This window comes from Falco punctatus (genome assembly GCF_963210335.1).
Source record: "Falco punctatus genome assembly, chromosome: 2".
NCBI classification, from domain to species: Eukaryota; Metazoa; Chordata; class Aves; order Falconiformes; family Falconidae; genus Falco; species Falco punctatus.
This window is the reverse complement of record NC_137581.1, coordinates 78,296,736-78,314,955: the sequence shown is the minus strand read 5'-3', so window position 1 is coordinate 78,314,955 and position 18,220 is coordinate 78,296,736. Positions and strand designations below refer to the sequence as shown.

At 44.3% G+C, this 18,220-nt stretch overlaps 2 protein-coding genes across 11 annotated transcripts in view; both read right to left on the bottom strand.

Moving 5' to 3' along the window:
* IGSF5 (immunoglobulin superfamily member 5) overlaps positions 1–15,800 on the bottom strand; it is a 66,643-nt gene extending 50,843 nt beyond the window's left edge. Inside the window, exons 1-3 of one of the 3 annotated variants that reach the window (XM_080376647.1) lie at positions 15,713–15,800; positions 3,465–4,817; positions 538–737 (exon numbers count right to left, since the gene is read on the bottom strand). In XM_080376647.1, the coding sequence (XP_080232773.1) occupies positions 538–595 (58 nt within the window). In that variant the 5' untranslated portion in view covers positions 596–737; positions 3,465–4,817; positions 15,713–15,800. Of the gene's footprint in view, positions 1–537; positions 738–3,464; positions 8,297–15,712 lie in introns of those variants that run through there. The other 2 variants (XM_080376646.1, XM_080376648.1) reach the window with 2 other exon arrangements.
* B3GALT5 (beta-1,3-galactosyltransferase 5) overlaps positions 8,316–18,220 on the bottom strand; it is a 31,159-nt gene continuing 21,254 nt past the window's right edge. For all 8 annotated transcript variants that reach the window (XM_080376669.1, XM_080376668.1, XM_080376670.1 and 5 more), the window contains one exon: positions 8,316–18,009. In XM_080376669.1, the coding sequence (XP_080232795.1) occupies positions 17,056–18,009 (954 nt within the window). In that variant the 3' untranslated portion in view covers positions 8,316–17,055. The remainder of the gene's footprint in view (positions 18,010–18,220) is intronic.

Below are 18,220 nucleotides of genomic sequence, written 5' to 3'. Positions count from 1 at the left end.
AAACCTCTGCCTTGTCTCCCTTACCAAACTAGCCACTTTATATTCACATTTTCTTTAAAGCTTTGCCACCAAGATACCTTGTATCTGAATTCACTTTGAAATTCTGGCATGTGAAATGTAAACTGGAGGCAAACTAGCAAAACTGTAATTTGTACATATTTCTGGAATCAGCTGCTGATACTGAGTTCTCTACAGATGCCCCATCAACAGCAGTCCCAAACAGACAAGAGGAAGATGGACATAAGGAGAAGGAGAAATAAGTTGGACACCCCTGTTCACTACAAGTGAGAGGGCAGCCTCCCCATTTCTTCCCCATCCCACCCACTGCTCGCTCCTGCATACAGAAGCCCACTCTAAGCCATTAAATCATTCAGGCTTGAAATGCAAACTTAACCATTTCAAACAGTTTGAGTAATCCCCCTCTGGGACTGACTGTTCAGTCTGATATCACCAGTAACTGCCATTTACACGACTTTAAAATTAGTTCACGTACTTTGTCCACAGTGGCTCATTTCACAGGTTATGAATGTGTCCTACCTGGTAGCAAGGTAGTTAAGATGAGAGGAAGTAAAATTAATTTCTGGAACCTCTCCATTGGAGCATTCTCTCCTGGTCCCTAAGGCAGAAAGCCACCAGCGGTCACTGCATACTTGAGAAGGAGCTGAAGGGCAGAACTTATCAAAAAACTCGCTGAGCTGCTGCTTTGCGTCCTGTGATAAAATGTGACGTTATGTGACCTGTATTACCAACAAGAGGAGAAGGTGAAATAAGGGAGGGTTTGAAAGGAAAGCAGTATCTTTTCTCAAAACAACTGTTTCAAAGAAGTAGAGGAGCTTTCTTCAGCAGAGAAAACTCCCCCTGTGGACCTTGCATCTCTCACGCCTTTAGTCCCTCCTGGCTATTACAACAAAACTGCTTCAGGATTGACCATGTCAGGGCAGCTCCATCTGCATCATTAAGTTAATCATGAGCAGCTGGGAAAAATAATTCTGTAAGATGGCTGCAACTGGATGTGTATTGTGAGTGTGCCATCCGTGTCACCAGTGACAACCTGGCAGGCTGATGAACACTGTGCTCCATCACTTATTGTCATGCAGGGCAACTGCACAGGGCGCCAGCCACTGCGCTGAGGTTGGAGGGGCACAGACCTCCATTCAGAGGGGTTGTTATCCCCACCTTAATGCCTCCTGCACCAGGCAGCCTTCTGGAGAGGAAGTGGGAATGTATCCCAATGCACCACTACTCCCAAAAAGTTTGGTCTGATGTTTTTCTCTGTGCTTTACTCCAAAACTAGGATTCTTGCTCATACATTTCCAGGGAGAGCCTGGTACCATCATTGCTGTGGCAGTCCCATCAGGCCTTTGCCACACAGGAGCCACCCCAGCCAGGAGAAATGGCTCCTGCCACCCTGGCATCTCCTTCCCACCTGCCTTGTGGCAAGGATGAGAAACACCAAATCTCCTCCCAGCTCCCCAGACTGAGCACCCAGAAAGGCTGCTAGTGCAAAGAGGGTCTCCAGAATTATTTCTCTGAACCTGAAAGCGCCTCTTACACCTCAAAATAAAACACCACCAGCTCTTCACCATGGTCTGAGATAAGATACAGAGCTTGGATGAGAGCCACCACCTTATTTCTGCATTTTCTGCTTTTTCACTGTTTGTGATTCATTTGTGTGATATTATTCTCTTCCCCCTCAAAATATGTGGGAGAAAGTTTGACTGTGCTGCTTGGTTTACAAACTTCTCAGCTGGGAAACTGAAGCTTGCCTTCATGAAAGGGACACAAGCAAGAGGATGTGGTTTTTGTGGCCAGCCCAAATTTCTTGTCCGGAAAGTGGTTTTGATTTCAGGGGTGTTCTTTGTGGCTCTCTGTGCAATGCATAAATATTAGTATCACCACAGAGAAACCCTGAGTCTCCTGTACAAGCATACTTTTTAAACTGCGCTTTTGCTAAAACCAAAACCACACCAAGACACAAAACACAAAAGCCCTGGCCCGGGTGTTTTGCTGCCCTTAAGCAAGCAGTTAATTTTGCAGTTTTGCACAAAATCCCTACATTAATTTGGAGCAGCACCTTTGTGAAGACAGCAGTGGAGGGCTGGAACAGGGGTGGGTGGCAGTGCCTTTCATGGGATGTCCACGTGGGAGGAATGCCCCGTACCCAGAACTTCCCTGCCTGCTGCATCACTGCAACCAACTAAAAACATCTTTGCTGTCTTTCCAAACATGTTCAGCTGCAGCATGAAGCAATATTGGAGCTCTGTTCACTGCTTGGTGCTTTCAGCAGGGGGTCTTGCTGAGTTTACTGCAGCAATTGCAACCTGTCTGGCTTAGCTGGTAGCTTGCTCCACATTTTCTCATTTTGCAAGCTTTCAGTTTGCCTTGCAAACTTAAGGGACGGCTTTGTCAACTAATCAACATTTTAAGCTGAACCTGTGGGCTGATTTCTTCACCTGTGTGTTGGGAGGGGGGCTAGTTTGTAGGCTGGCTTGGGTTCACTCAGGGCATTTTGAAGGGTTTTAGGTTTTTTCTCCCTTCCATGTTTCATGTGCGGAGGGGTGCCCAGCCGGCAGCTGAGGTGGGATGGTCACCGTGAACAGTTTGGAGGGATTTCTCCTTGCTCTGTCACTGTGATAGCTCTTAGCACATACACAAATCAGTCACTAGTTTTTAAGAGTTCGTATTATCTGTCCTGTTAAGTGAAACCACCCAAGTAAAGCAGCAGGAAACAAATCCAAAAGTCAGGGCCATGCCCTTTTCCAGGAAGCTGAGTTCCCAGGCAGGATCTACAGGCCTGGAGAGGACCCCGGCGGCCAGGGCAGCAGCCTTCAAGCCTCCACTTACAAATCTGGCTGCTCCGATGCTAGCTGAGGTGAGCAAACTTTTATGGAGAAGAATAAACTTGTTCAAATCCTACATCCAAATTCAGGCCAAAATCAGTAAATAGTTTGGGGTGACGTAAAGCGAGATGAGAAAAGCAGGGATCTGTAACATTTTGGTTTATTTAGTTTCAAAACGGGCTTTGAAAGGGCCAGGAAATATAACTCGATCCCCAGATGAAACAGGATATTTTGGCTGATGATGAATTAAATACCTGGGGCTTGGCCTGAGCTGCTTTTCACCTTCCCCACAGGTGTGCGGGGTAACGTGCATTGCCAGCCCTGCCGTGCGAGGCTCTGAGCTTACTCCCTCCTGCATCCACGCCGGAGGTAAGGGGATAATATAGACAACACCGCCCTAAAGGAGCAGCGGCAGGACCTGGCCGGGCACAGCGCAGGCCTCGGGTGCTTCGGGCTGCCCCTGAGGAGGCGCACACCTGCCCCAAGGCCGGGAAGCACAGCAGGGGACAGCGGTAACCCGGCCTGGGGTAGGCTTCCCCGCTGAGGCGGCAGCAGGGGAGAGGGTTAAATTATCTTTCAGCTGCCAGCTCCTTCTGCTGCGGATAATGGCTCCGGAGGGGTTACCTGGATCTCTTCCCCAGGCGCCGAGAGGGTGTCTCCCACTGCTTTCCTTTTGGCGACGGGCCCTGCTCGCACCCTCGGCCCGGCAGGCGCAGGAGGAGGCCGGCGGCGTTCAAGCGAGGAGCCCCGGCCAGCCCGCGCCTTCTCGCCCCAAGGAAACCTCCCCCAGGCGGCGGGGCGGCTGCCCGAGGCGCTGCGGGGAGGGAGCACCCGGCTGCCGGGCCGCGGGGCACAGGCCAGCCCTGACACTGTCCCCGTGGCGCGGTGAGGTAAGGGCCGCCTTACCCCCGCCCCAAGGCGCCTATCGCCCTGTTAATGTTTAACCGGCCCCGCAGGAGGAAGCGAGGCACGGCCGGTGACACGCCGGCGGGAGCAAACTTCCCGCAGTCCCGACCCAAGAAGCTGGCTGGGCGCTGCCGCCCGGTCCCTCGGCAGAGGGCGGCCCCTGCCCGGCCGGGATGGCCCCCGCGGCACGGCGGGAGGAGCCGCCATCGTTTCCCCAGTTTGTAACGGCGCAGATGGCCGCGGCCGGCACCAACGGGGGAGCTGGCCCCGCTGTTAGAGCAGTGCAGGCAGCACAGCACAGCACAGCACCCACGGGTGGGCCCGGCGCCAGCAGGGTGCTGCCACCCACAGCCGGGGGCGCTAGGGTCCGGCCGCAGCCCCTGTCAGGGCGAGGGGCTGAGCCAGGGCCAGGGACCGTCCCGGGGGGACCAGTCAGGAGCTGAAGGAGATAGGGACAGGGACAGGGCGGTGCCAGGGGCCCATCCAGGGGACAAGGTCAGAGGCAGGGACAGGGCAGGCTGTGGCATTCGTGGGGCAGGGGCTGGTGGCCCTGTGGGGCTGACACGGGGCCCTGGGCAGGTGGGGGAGCCCCGGGGGGCTGCCAAGGGAGGGACAGCCCCACTGGCGCCCTCAGGGCCTCAGCAAAATGGGCCCTTTATAAACAGCTGGTCAGAAAACTGGATTGGTTTTACATCTTTTAATGGAATACACAGGCACCGAGAAATTCCCCCCCCCCTTTATTTTTGTAGTCCCTTACCTCCCTTCATTCTTTATTTTGAGGAATTTTTTATGCTATATCAAGAAAATGTTTGTTAAAGCATTTCATTCAATTCTGTAACATTTTGTATCCATTTGCTCTGTTAAATCACACCATTTCCTGCCACTTTGGCAATTGTGTGTGTTCACCGAAGCTGCCGTGTTGCCTCATGAGAGATGCTCTTTCAATGGCTGCAGCCTTCGTCTTCCTCTGAGAGCTGAACTACACCCTTTGCATTAGGCCAGCGTTGGTCAGGGAGTTGAACTGATGTGACACATCGGGAGGTTTTTATGATGAGTCCATCTGCCAGGAAGCTTAAATCATAAAGAAGGGACATAAGTTTCCTGGACTCTATCTCCTACAAAGCACAGTAACAGTTCTAGCAAGTAGAACTTAATGCCACACTGGCTCAAAATGAAAAGGTTCAGTTTTGCGAAGGGAAATGAAACATTCTGTTTGGGGCATTTTGATCAATTTCCAAAATTAAATTTCAAAAACTTTGCTTTATTAGAAAAAATATTGCCCTAACTTCTTAAAAAAAGAAAGCAATGAAATCTGCAGGAAGTTTTTTTGACCAGTTAAAAGTTTTTCTTTCTGCTTGCTTGCTTTTACAAACATATCTTCTTTTTTTTTTTTTTTAAGTCTAAAATCTCACTCTCGTCCCACCAACATCCCTGCTTTCGTAACAGTATTCTTGAAATACCTTCTATATAGTTATGTCCAAATGTAGCTAGAGGAAGAAAAGTGATGACATCTAATAAAGAAATTCCATCTCTGGTTGCCCAAGTAGGAAAAGTGCAGAAAGTTTACATGGATTGACTGGGATTTCAGCTTGAATTAATAATTATTTCAGCTTGAATTAATAAAAATAACTTCATAAAAATGCTTTGGAAAGGATAATAGCTGCTTTTAAAACTTATACAAAACTATTATCTGGCATTACTGACAAGAGATCGGCTCTATTATCTTTGTAGTTGCTCTTCAGGTAGATTTAAGTTGCTATTAGATCAGCCCTTAATCTCTTCTCTGCCAGAATAAAGCCTTGCTCCCTCAGCACCTCCTCGCCAGAGGTGTGCTCTAGACCCTTGTCCACTTGATGTCCTGCCACCGGACCCTCTCTGGCTTCTCTACATCCTTTTTTAAATGAGGTGCACAAAACCACACACAGATTTCCAGATGTTTCTGCTAAAGGAGAATAACAGTTTCTCTGAATTTGCTGGCAACACTTCTCTGAATGTTCCCTAGTACCATATTTGCAACGAGAGGGCGTTGTTGGCTTGTATTCACCCTGGTGTACATTTCACCCAGCTCTCTCCATCAAGATTGCTATTCACTGTCACTCAGGTGGTACCACTGCAGCCTATACCTCGAGGTTGTTGTGCCTCATGTGCAGGACTTCATGCTTCTTCATGCTGGATTTCATGATGTTTCTGTTGGCCCAGTCCTCAGACTTAATAAAGGTCTCTTTGGATGTCATATTGCTGCACCTATGGTGCACCCTGCTGCACAGGGTAATCAGCTGTCACTTTACCACACTGCAGTCTGTCATGGTCTGTAGATTAGCCACATCCTTAAACGTGTACACACATAAAGATGCGTACACCACTCTGCTGGCCCCCATCACAGACATTTCATTCCCATCCCTTCAGCACAGAGAAGACAAGTTGAAGGCCACAATGAGGTGTGTTGTGGACTTGAGCATCCACCATGTTTACAACCTGCTCGGGATCTGACCCCAGTGGAAGTCATCAGGAGAGCACTTGGCACCTCCACTCATACATTCGCTGGCTTGGCTTCATCAGCTGAAATCCTCCTGGGTGAATCTGGTGCACAGCAACTGGATTCAAATGTCCTTTGCTTTCCCTGTGGCTGCTTCAGCAGCCAACACATGTATTAATATTTTATTAATTACTTATTACTGCCTTTGTTAGTTCCTTCCTTACTTTGACTTTCCTAATGAACTGCGATATCGTGATGAATACTACCTTTGGCATAGCTTAGGATGTGCGTGGGATAAGACATTACATAGCATGACAAAGTGTCCGAATCCCCAACTGCTGAGAACAACGTGCATGTGCAAGGTTATCCCTGTTCATGACTACTCAAAAGAACAGGTCCTAAGATCTGATGCAAATGGAAAATCATTTTGTGAATCATCAGCCTGCATACCAGGCAGATTCCTACCTCCCACTCCCATTTTCTCTAGGCGCTTCATTCCAGTTCTTCCTTTTTCTTCTGCCCATGAGTAGGAGGATTTTTGCCCCTTTTTGTTTCCCCAAAACACTACCAAACTCATTTTTGCACACCATATAATTTCTTCTGTCTGGTGTGTAGACTGTGTAAACTGCTGGAGCAGGTCTCAGTAATTTTTGTTCTGAGGTGTGTTAGTCTGGAACATATGTCTATACAGCTTGCTGTGCAAACCCAAGCAAGAAGTTCCAAGTGAAATGGACTTTCTGAGAGTGGTGTAGTGAAGCATTCTGTAATTGTCATTGTGGCTGTCAGTGTCATTTATTTATTTTTTTCTTATGGGAGAACTGGACAAATTGTCATGATGGAAAATGAAGAACATTTAGACACCTTCATTTGTAGATTACTTCTAATAAGTAAAAACACAGCAGAGGGAATCACCAGTCCCTAAACTTCCATGCTGTACATTATCTTATTTAGCTGAGTCAAAGAAAAAACATGATCAGATGATGCAAGCATTGCAATAGAAGAGAAAGGCACTGACAAAAACAACATTAAAGCTGATCAGTGGTCAGTGCTGAAACAGGAATAAAATTTTTTATTTCCGCTTGAAAAGTGGTCTGAACATTACAAAGATTTTGAGAAATGGCTGCCTATTAAAAAATAAATGTTCTTTTCTGTAGTATAAGAACAGAAAATTGAAACGTCTTGAAAAGACTAAGGCAGGAGACAGTCTGACCTACTGACTGAATTTGATGTCTCTTGATGCCTGCAGGATGTTTCTCTCTAGTAGCCAGTCAGGCCAAAGAGACGCTAAGCCAACTCCACCTCCTTTTTTCCGTTTCTTTCTATGCCCTTACTCCTTTCCTCAACTGTTTGCCAAAATACTTGGTGCTCTGAAAGGCATGTTTCTCATTCAAAACAGATTTTATTAGCGTTAGCTATAGAAGTCTAAGTGAGACACAGACCTCTCTCCTTCACTCACAAGCTTTAGTTTTAAAAATCTTTTCATTAATCTGTTAATATAATGAAGACTCATCACAGTTTTAAGCTTTGATTTGCATTTTTCTTTAATCAGAACCCTAGGGCAAAAGCTCCAGAAATAACAGGGCTGTGCCATTTCCTTTTTGTATTATTTATGTGAATGTTCAGATGCATTTTTCCCCACATTGTTTCCACTTTGTGGGGTATGAGAGCTCTGGACACCCCTTTCTTCTTTCATTATCAAGCATGGCGAAGACTCAGTGCAGTCTGGGATCCTTGCTGTCTTCTACATAGATATTATTTATGTGAAAAATTAGGATACTTCAAGTGTGCCTAACCTATGTTGCACAAAAAATGTTGTAATATTTCTGTCCATTTTAAATGAAACCTCAGTTTGTAAAAGATGGTTTGCTGAGTGACCAAACAAGAATTAATGGACAGACAGATATTAACTATCTGAAAGATACTGCTTCCTGTGACATCCCCATGGAATAGTTGATGCGATATGAAGTGGCGTTGTGCGAGCACTTCCAGAGAAGCTACAATCCTTATGAATACCGGTAACTATACACAGATGCAGGGCCCCATCCTCAGCTATTGCTAAGCCACAGGCACCTGTCCTAAACTGTTTATCAAGAGTCATTGAAGTTATAAAGGCACTGCCAAATGATGCTTCACCTATCTTGATACAGGAGTCTAAGGCAGGCAAGATATGTCACCCTTTGGTAAGGCCTGCCTCATTATTTTAACTACAGAGTAGTCTGAAAGACTGGATTAGACTGGACATGCTGGTTTAGGCTGCAAAAGCTAGTTGAGGCCAATCCCACCACCAGAGGATGCTTCTCGTTGATCTGAGGAATCCTGTTTTATGTCTTACCTAGGAAGGCAGGTCATCTTTTTCTTGACTTAAAGTTTCATGAAGTGGTGCTGGGTAAATCCTCAAAAACCTTGTAACACCAATATAGCTCATCTGATTATTTCATTTAGTGGGGATTTTTTCTTGCTGATTTTATAAAGACATAGCTCTATGAAGAATTGCTGTGGGCCCTTAATGAAGGAATGTTTGGATATAATCTTCCAGACTTTCACACACAGGAGGCCACAGGATTAAACACTTTATTAGCATTAATATCCTTGCAGTTTTTATTTGGACTTAATAAATCTGCCTAACTGGAATGTAGCTGTCCAGTACTCCTGCCAGCGCTCCTTCTGAACTGCATTCCATGTTTCCCCTTTGGCAGGTGCATTCCTCCTCCCCAGCACTGAAATCAGTGATGAGTTGTAGCTGGTAGTAAAATAAAAATGTCATAATTCAGGGAACATAGATGAACACATTCATCATGAAGTCCAGGCAAAAATAAGTAAGTAAGAAAGTTTATGACAGAATGAAAGAAGATGGCAGCTTTGGTGCTGTTAGGAAGAGTGTAAATCTAAGAAGGAAATTTTTAGTGCTCTCTAATACATCAGTTCCCCTGGCAACATTTTCTTTAGCTTTAGAAATGTTTTGTTCCTGGTCCAAACAGCTTAATTGATGTGGTTATCATTCACTTTATTCTAAGGAACTTTGCAATGTATGATAGCGTGCCAAGAAAATGTAAACATCACTCCCTACACTCATTATAATCACTATTACATTTTTCATTATGGCTTAGGGTGATGATTTTAGACTCCCTCCTCAGCTTTATGTGCACAGCCAGATTCTTCAAGGAGTTCAGGCAAAGTGCAGATCTATCAGAGCTCCTTTACCTTTGTGCTCAACAGTTACCAGCCAGTGTATAGTAAGTCCAGCTCTGGACATGTCAGATGAACAAATGCACAAGCCTGGTCAGTGATATGCGCACACATGCACTATGCCCAGGGCTCCAAATCCCACAGGACTTCCCTGGTAAAGCCAGGAAAACTACCAGGGGACTATGAAATCATATTCCTTTTCTTTCTTTCCTGATGAATTTGCAAGATTGCCAGTTATAAGGAAGGTTAATACTTACACCTCTGAAAATAGAATATTAATGAATATTCCCTAAGTGACCTGCAGGCATGATCCAAACTGACACTGCAATGATGAGAGAGCAGATTATCACCATAGAAGTAGGCATTATATTGGAAGATCTGGGTCTTTTTTGCATTTTCATGAAATACATCCTTTTGACTGACATCGTACTGCTCCCTTTGGGCATTCAGTTAAGATCACCAAGTAGAAATGGCAGAGCTTTTTTCTCAGAAAGAAATGTCTCCTATGCACTGTATCTGTGACACCAAGTCTGTGACTGAAAGCTGCCCTTTTGCAGTAAGAGAACATAAGTCCCTGGCAGAGATGGGTTCAGATACTCAGTTTCTCTTTATGTGGCAGAGTAATGGAAGTGTTCATGATCACTGCTGTACTTTGGCTTTCCCTTAGAGAGGAGCAGTAAACTTTACTTTGATATTTGGCCATTTCCTTTGCAACACTTCTGTATAAAATAAGATTTCCTAAAAGCTTAGGGAACTGGTGAGCACTGAAAGATCTCAAGAGTATAGTAAAGACTGCTATGTTTGTAGGGTAAGGTTTCCAGTCCCCCATTCTCCCCTATCCCATACATATCCATTCCTTCAGCAAAGTTGGAGAAGGCAGTAATGCCCAGTTACAGCGACCTCCAGCAGCAAATCTCCTGCCACTTGAGTCACACGTGCAAGACATGCAGGGTTTGGCCTCAGCATAAGGGGGTGGCATCCCCAAAATGGGCTGGGGGGAGGGGGGTGAGAACAGAGGTGCATTGCATATCTTTGCCCTCGGCACTGAGCTCTCCCTGCCACCAACAAGTGCTGCTATTCTGCTGCCTCCTCACCCGCAGCAGGAGCAAGCTGCGTTACTCACGCACACTGCGGCTCACTCCCACTCCTGCCTCACAGCTCAGCTCACTCTTCTTAATTTCCTCATTGAACCTTTACTAGCAGAAGCACATGTAAAGGCTGCACGTCCCTTTATGTACTGGAGTCAAACATTTACTTACAACTGCTGTTCCAGCAATAACAATTAAATTAAACATGAAGGGAATTGAGCTGCCTGAAAGATCTACAAGCTGGAGGTGTAAATCACACCACATAACTAATTTATGACATTCTGCGCCTACAGCTGTACGCTGACAGTTTGTAAGTGTAAAGGCGGCTGTGATTTCTGAGTGCTTTTGGTGACGAAAGAATAGGAAGCTGATTACATGGGCCTTTATCCCTGCACAAAAAGTCTTAAATTAAATGAGGTCAAGCTAGGTCAGTAGCTGAGTGCAAGGGATGTTATGTACATGGCTCAGTTGGCGAGATTCTAAAAAGGGACTTGGATTTCTTTTTTCCCCCCAGAATAATGCATTTTCAAATTTGTGAAACATAAGGCAACAATAAGGTTACTTTTCAATCATTGAAATTGTCCAATTACATTTTTCAGTGAAAATGTACTTGGTGAACTTTTCAGGAGAGCCTTAAAACCACTCTATTACTAGGCTTTGAAAAAAACTATTTGCTCAGCCAGAACATGCGCAAATTCAAGTCTGTTTTTTCAGTCTGTATCTCCTATGTACTGCATATACTTAAGTCCTGTGGCTCAGATGCTTTCCTCTACCCAGGGCGATAATATTTGTAGATACTTCTGGAAATACGTTGGTGGAACGAACTAATGAATTTAAGTCCCACTGCAAACAAACAAGCAAAATGTAGCATAAAGGTAAGCAAGGAAAAAACATACACTAAAAGATAAAGGGATCAAGGGAGACCTTTTCTAGTTCTGGGGTTTAGTTCAGAACTGCTTGTGTTTGGCAAACAATCTGATGGCCTTCAGTTATTTGACATTTCCCTTTTAAGCAATAGGGGAACAGTGCTGTGCTTCCAGGAGCATGTCCCAAGGAGCATGCCAGTCAGCCACTGTCAAACAGGAAAAACGATTTCACACTGGATCTTGGTGTTCCAAAAGGTACCAGCTGTGGTTAAAATTGTCTTTTATCAATTCCCTTGCTACGTTTTTAACAATCGTGCACTTTACGCTCTTATCATTTGGAAAAAATGTTCTGAATTCAGATCATAGCCTGTATATAAGGTTTTGGTTTAAGGTGCCTTTGACTTTAAGGTTTATCATCTGTAGACCTTTAATGGCAAGAATGGCTGATGTGACATGCTTAATACTTGGGAAAGCACTCCATTTCTTAATCTTTTTCTCTTTTATGGGAATTATGTATTTGCCTTAGGAAGAGGAACCAAACCATCATTTTAGTATGTACATATTAAGGCATTTTAGAGAAGGGGAGAAAATTCAACAGATTCAGGTTCAGATTCAACACAGCCAAGTCCTGCACTTGGGTCACAACAACCCCACGCAGCACTACAGACCTGGGGCAGAGTGGCTGGGAAGCTGCTGGTGGGAAAGGACCTGGGGGTGCTGGCTGACAGCCGGCTGAACATGAGCCAGCAGTGTGCCCAGGTGGCCAAGAAGGCCAACAGCATCCTGGCTTGTATCAGAAACAGCGTGGACACCAGGACTAGGGAAGGGATCATGCCCCTGTACTCGGCATGGGTGAGGCCGCACCTTGAATGCTGTGTTCAGAGTTGGGCCCCCCACTATGAGAAAGACTGAAGTGCTGGAGCATGTCCAGAGAAGGGCAATGAAGCTGGTGAAGGGTCTAGAGCACGAGTCTTAAGAGGAGCGGTTGAGGGAACTGGGGTTGTTTAGCCTGGAAAGAAGGAGGCTCAGGGGAGACCTTACTGCTCCCTACAACTACCTGGCAGGAGGCTGTGGTGAGGTGGGGGTCAGTCTCTTTGCCAAGTAACAAGCAATAGGGCAAGAGGAAACGGCTTCAAGTTGCACCAGGGAAGGTTTAGGTTGGATATTAGGAAAAATTCCTTTACTGAAAGGGTGGTCAAACATTGAAACAGGCTGCCCAGGGAAGTGGTGGAGTTCACAGTCCCAGGAGTTATTTAAAAGACGTAGACGTGGCACTCAGGGGCATGGTTTAGTGGTGGATTTGGCAATGCTAAGTTAATGGTTGGACTTGATGATCTTAAAGGTCTTTTCTAACCTAAACAATTCTACAATTCCATTCGTTTTAACTGGAAAAAGAGCAAGCCTCCTAACCTCACTACACCCCAAAATGTTAGTACATACACAACTGAAAAGATAAGTGAACACACAAAACTGTGGTAACAAAATATTTTACTAAAATATCATACATTGAATAGTTAGCTCAATGTTCTCACGTTCTATACAAATAATGCAAACATTGTCACACATTGTATATTAACATTATATAGTAACCCCCACACATCCAAGAAGAGCAGCATTCCTGTCAGATCCATTACAGACAGTTATCTCTTCTGTTCCGTTCAGCTTTTACGTAAGGCAAATGTTTCATTACAAAAATTTACTTTGTATTCTCAGAAGTGCCTAGAAGGGTTATACCTCTTCAGAAATACTGAAGGAGATGAGATGTGTGACCAAATCCTTCATGGACACTTTTGAAAATCCTAACTTAAACTAAGAACTATGACTTGTGACATAAGAGTTGTGAATAACTTACTCATTTTTCTGTATTCAAAAACTGACCTTGTGTTTGAAGAAATAGAGTATGCTGAAATGCACAAATCTAAACAACTTTTAGACACTATGAGCTCAGCTGATTTTTACACTCCTTCCTACTAAATGAGAAGCAATGGAGTAACTTTTCAGAGTAACTTTTCAAAACTATTCATAAAAAACTGATAAAATAATCATCTGACCCAGAAAGCATAAAAATGTTAGGATAGCGCACTACTTTTACAGATAAACTGCCCCAAAATTGTCTAAATTCTTTTATTAGCCTATACAAAATCTAAAAAATAAGCGTATGTACACTGCAGAATTGTATTTACAGTTCCAGTTATATTTCTGATCTTTTTGTGATGCTGTTTCATAGGGAAATAAACATAATTTGGCAAAAGGCCACTAACACTGTTTTGATTGTGTTAAAAATCATGATCTGAGGCCTATGCTGCAAAAGCTAATTTCATTTAGCTGATACTTATAAACTGACTAGCACAGCGGCTTTGTTTAAATAGTTTGCCTTACATGCAATCATCTACTTTTCTTAAATCACCTTTTTCAGCAGGATAGCCTTATATTTTAAGTAATTAATAATTCATTTACTCTATTCTTATCCAAAGCAGCATACTGAATAGAGAGAATTATGAAATCAGTTTCTAATTTATGCAAGCACAAAGAAAATCGTATGTTGAGGAAAATAACGCACAGCAACCTAAAGCATTTGCTTGGGAAGCTACTTTGCAAAAGGGAGAGTAACAGGCTATCTGAAACCATAATATTTCAACCTATACTCATTTGTTCCTCATTAGTGATAAGCTAAATGTGTCAGATAGGCAGGCCATTAGATGCTTAACAATATATATTCAGTGGGGACAAAATATTTCAAATGCAGTAATAAAGAGGGGCATCTTGCACAGGTCACTCAAAATTACAAATAGAATCCCTGGAAACAGTATGCAGAATGGGTTGGTTTCTTAAAACACGCCTAAGGACCTTATTCCAAACAGCATGGTAGCTATGAATTTAGCCCCCAGAATATAATGTTAGCATCTGAAAGTGCAATTAATGGAGAATAGCACCATCTTCCCAGTTAGCAGCTATATTCAAGTAATTTGGAAAACTCCTGAACTGAAATAAAAGCCACCATCAAGAAGCCTAGCAGAAATTGGCCCTCAAGAGTAACTTTTTTTTATGATGACACAAAGCCACAAACTGCTCAGGTAAGACATATTTTAATGCCACTCACAAGCATCACAAATTCAGGGAAGCAACCCAAAATACTGTCTCCTAACAGGAGATTTTACCCTTTGGCCATGAACTCAGCCTTACAGAAGACCACCAGCAGCAGCAGCACCATCCCAGGAGCCGGGTGCCACCGTACTTCTTGGATCTCAACACCTAGTGGAGGTGAAGTCAACACATCCTTATGTAAACTAATAGTTATTCTGCTGAGATACAGGGTCCTTGGGACCGCCCAGTTGGACTGGTCGTGCCAGCTGGGATAAGGTTGGCACGAGGCACAAAAGTGCAAGTGACACCCTCAAGGGACTGCAGGATTATTTGTCTGAGAACAAGAAGAGGCCAGGGTGAACACTTGGCTGCATTGTTCTGTCCCAGCTCACAGACCCTTTACCACACAAGAAAGGGAGCTAGGAGAGGCCAGGTAGTGCTCCTTTATGCTCAACATTTTTCCATAAATTAAAGCAATAGCAGCTTACACCTTGGGTACAATAGCAATGAATGGCAAAAAGACATTTCTGCAGGTTACATGGAAAGAATAGCGATTGAAAACTGCTAGGCTTTATCAGTCTGACTCGTCACACCTACTGAAGGCAGCAGCAAAAGTAGATGTGCTACAGCAGGGCTTTGAGTTTAAGGGCAGATACACCTGCAAAGTTGGGATGGGAGGCAGAGAGGTGCGGTTCAACCCAGAGCTGGGCTGCCCATCCCCTGGCACAGGGTATGCACTAGGGAAAGGCAAACACCTCCCTGGTCACCCACCTGACCACGTGGGCAGACATATCCCTGCAAACACTGTATATGCAGATATTTTCTGAATAGGAAACTTAAAACAAAGAAAATCATTCTTCTACCAAATAAATAAACATTATTTATTTCATCATCAGTTGTCAATAATAAGTGCATGAGCTCAAGTTAGTCTAGATCAGAGGGAAATAAATAATATATTATTATCATTATTAAACACTTTTCAGGATGGGGCGTACTCCTGCTGAAAATATTTATCCTGCTCTTCAGGCACAAGCAAGTAAAAAGAGACAGTCCTCACAAACTTCAGTAAAAAAAAAAAAAGAAACAATAAAAATATATAATCCCAAAGTAATAAAATACCTTTCCCTGTATTTCCTCCATGCTTTTCACCACACTCAGTATATGTCCCCATCCCCAGGGCCCTGCCCTGCCATCCTGGGGCAGTGTTCCTGACCCACGCCTGTCATCACCAGGGCCCAGCCATTACTGGCTTGACCTCAGACCTACCTCATCACCGTGATCCTGCCTTACGATCGGCACTCTTGGTTGGACCTGGCCACTGTCTGTGGGTCTGTCCTGCTCCCTGGCATGGGTGTGTAGGGCTGAGCCCTGCCAGCTGTTGGACCCCCTTAGCTGCTGGCTCATCTTCTCCTAGGGAGCAGCCCCACTTTTACTGCTCTCTGAAAAAAAAAAATTTCACACAGAATATAGGCATATGATACTTCCTTGCTGGTAAAACTTCTTTTTGCACGAAAGTAAATAAAAATAGGAATACTGCATAAGGAATTATTTTATTAACTCCTTTCTCCTCCCTATAGCCCAAATGTATTTTTCACAGCATCTACCGTAAAGATCCAATTCCTTATCTCTGAAACCTACAAACATCTTAGTGATTTAATGAATCTTTGCTTGGTAACAAAATAAGAAATGAGGCTCCCAGCCTGAATGATTACTTGGGCACATTTTCGCACTAGGTCTTGTTTAAATGAGAAAAATCCTCCTGTCTTCTCCCTTACACACCCAGTTTCTCATCGGGAAAAATGTCTAAATCAGACATACTGTTTAGCTCACTGTAAGTGACTCTAGTTCAGCCTTGGCAAACCATTCACAGTAGGTTTCAAGCAATCAAAATAAGACAGAAATGTGGAAGATGTCTCCAGGGTCTATTTTAGTAGAAAGATCAGGCCACTCCCCACTGACCACGGATCTGGCTCTATGACATATTATTTTCGGCAGGAGACATGTATAGGAAAGAGATGCACTAGCCTTACACATTCACCAGGTGACCTGCAGTACCTAAGGTTGCCCCAGGTGCCCTGCATAGGCAAATTCTTCCATCTCTGCAAAAAGTGTGTAGAACTGAAGGAGTGATCTGTGCCACTACACAGTTCCCACACAGAGCTGGCTGCAAGGTCAGGGCTGCAGCGCCCTATACCAGGAAGGGAATGCAAACACCTTTTCTTAAATGCCTACACAGATGGGTGCAAATGAAGTAATCTATCAAGGCAGACCAGCAAGAGGGTGCAGATTTCTTCTCTGAACAAAAGTACTTTGACTTTTAGTTTGGCACTGCAGAAATGTTGCCAGTCTTGTAGCAGCAAGATTTGGAGGGCAAGTTTGCAGTCCTGCATCTTTCAGGAAAAAATAATAATTGTAACTTGTGTAGAGAAGGGATGCAAAGAGGTAAGAGTGAGTGGGAGAGAAAGAGGTTTGCATGTTCTTGGGCAGAAATAACCATTTAAAAAGTCCTTAACATGATGCATTTAGAGTTAATTGGGAGTTCTGCTGGAGTCAAGAGTAGCCCTGTAAATGCAGAGGGTTTCATCTTGTTAATTCGAGCAGGGAAGGTGCTAGAGCACTCCGTGATTTTCTGTCACTAAGTGATTCCAGTAGCTCAGCTGCTCAGATGGTTCTACTTCATGACACATCACGATTTTCTTAAAGCGAGAAACAGAGAACCTAATCCTTTCTGGAAAAAACGTCTGCTCTGAATGAAGCTCCTCCAGACGAATTTTTAATTTGGCAAGGCACAATCCTATGAATACATCTTCCAGTTTAATGAACGAAACACTCTCTGAAACATTATAGATCTGACTAGCAATGTCAGTGGATAAAACATAACCAGTCCCAGAACAAAATGGTGGGTAGGTCTTTGCTGGATACTCTTCTCTACTTACATACCACTTACTCCCTCTTCTCCGTATGGGATACTCATGCAGTTTTAAAAAACCTGTGAAGAATCCAGTGGTCCTTTTTTTCCTTAGAAGAAGCTCAGTGAGGTAAAAGACATTGACAAACACATCTGTGTCCGTTTTCATCACAAAGCTGGACTGGTAACAAAATCTGTGAATCCATTCAATTCCCATCATGGTCTTCAAAGTCAAATTGTAATACGTGTCTGTAAAATTCTTTTGAATAATGTCTCTGTACTTTTGGCTTTCAGCAGCAATATCAGCCTGCTGGCTGAGATTCACAGTGCTTCCCAGCAGGAAATATGTCACCAGGCGCTTGCCGGCAACTGTTCTCTCCTTCCCCCAGGTTTGCCGGATGGCCATTCTGGCATCAACCTGGTGGTACGAGGATGTCACAAGCAGGACGAGGAAAGGAGGGTTCTTATGGCAGTCTATATCTGGGAGCTGCAAGAAATTTCCTCCGATCCTCCTAAAAGTCTCTATGGGGAATATGTAATCTGGGCTGTTTTCACAGAACATACAGAATTCAGTCAAGTTGTTGTAAAAAACCCAGAAGCTAGCACAGCTGAGCCCTACAAGGCAAACAAACAGCCTGAATTTTCCAAAATCCATCTGAAAGAAACAAGAAGGATCAGCACATTAAAAAAAAAGAAAAAAAAAAAGCATCTAGTTCCTTCTAGTGCTGTATACCAGTCCCTGCATAGGGATTTAAAGCCAGGTCATCTCTAATTGAAAGCTACCTATTTCAGAGCACTCGCCCACATGCATTTCTTTCAGTATCGCTCCCCCAAGATGCCTGCTGGCAATCAAATTCACACTTGTG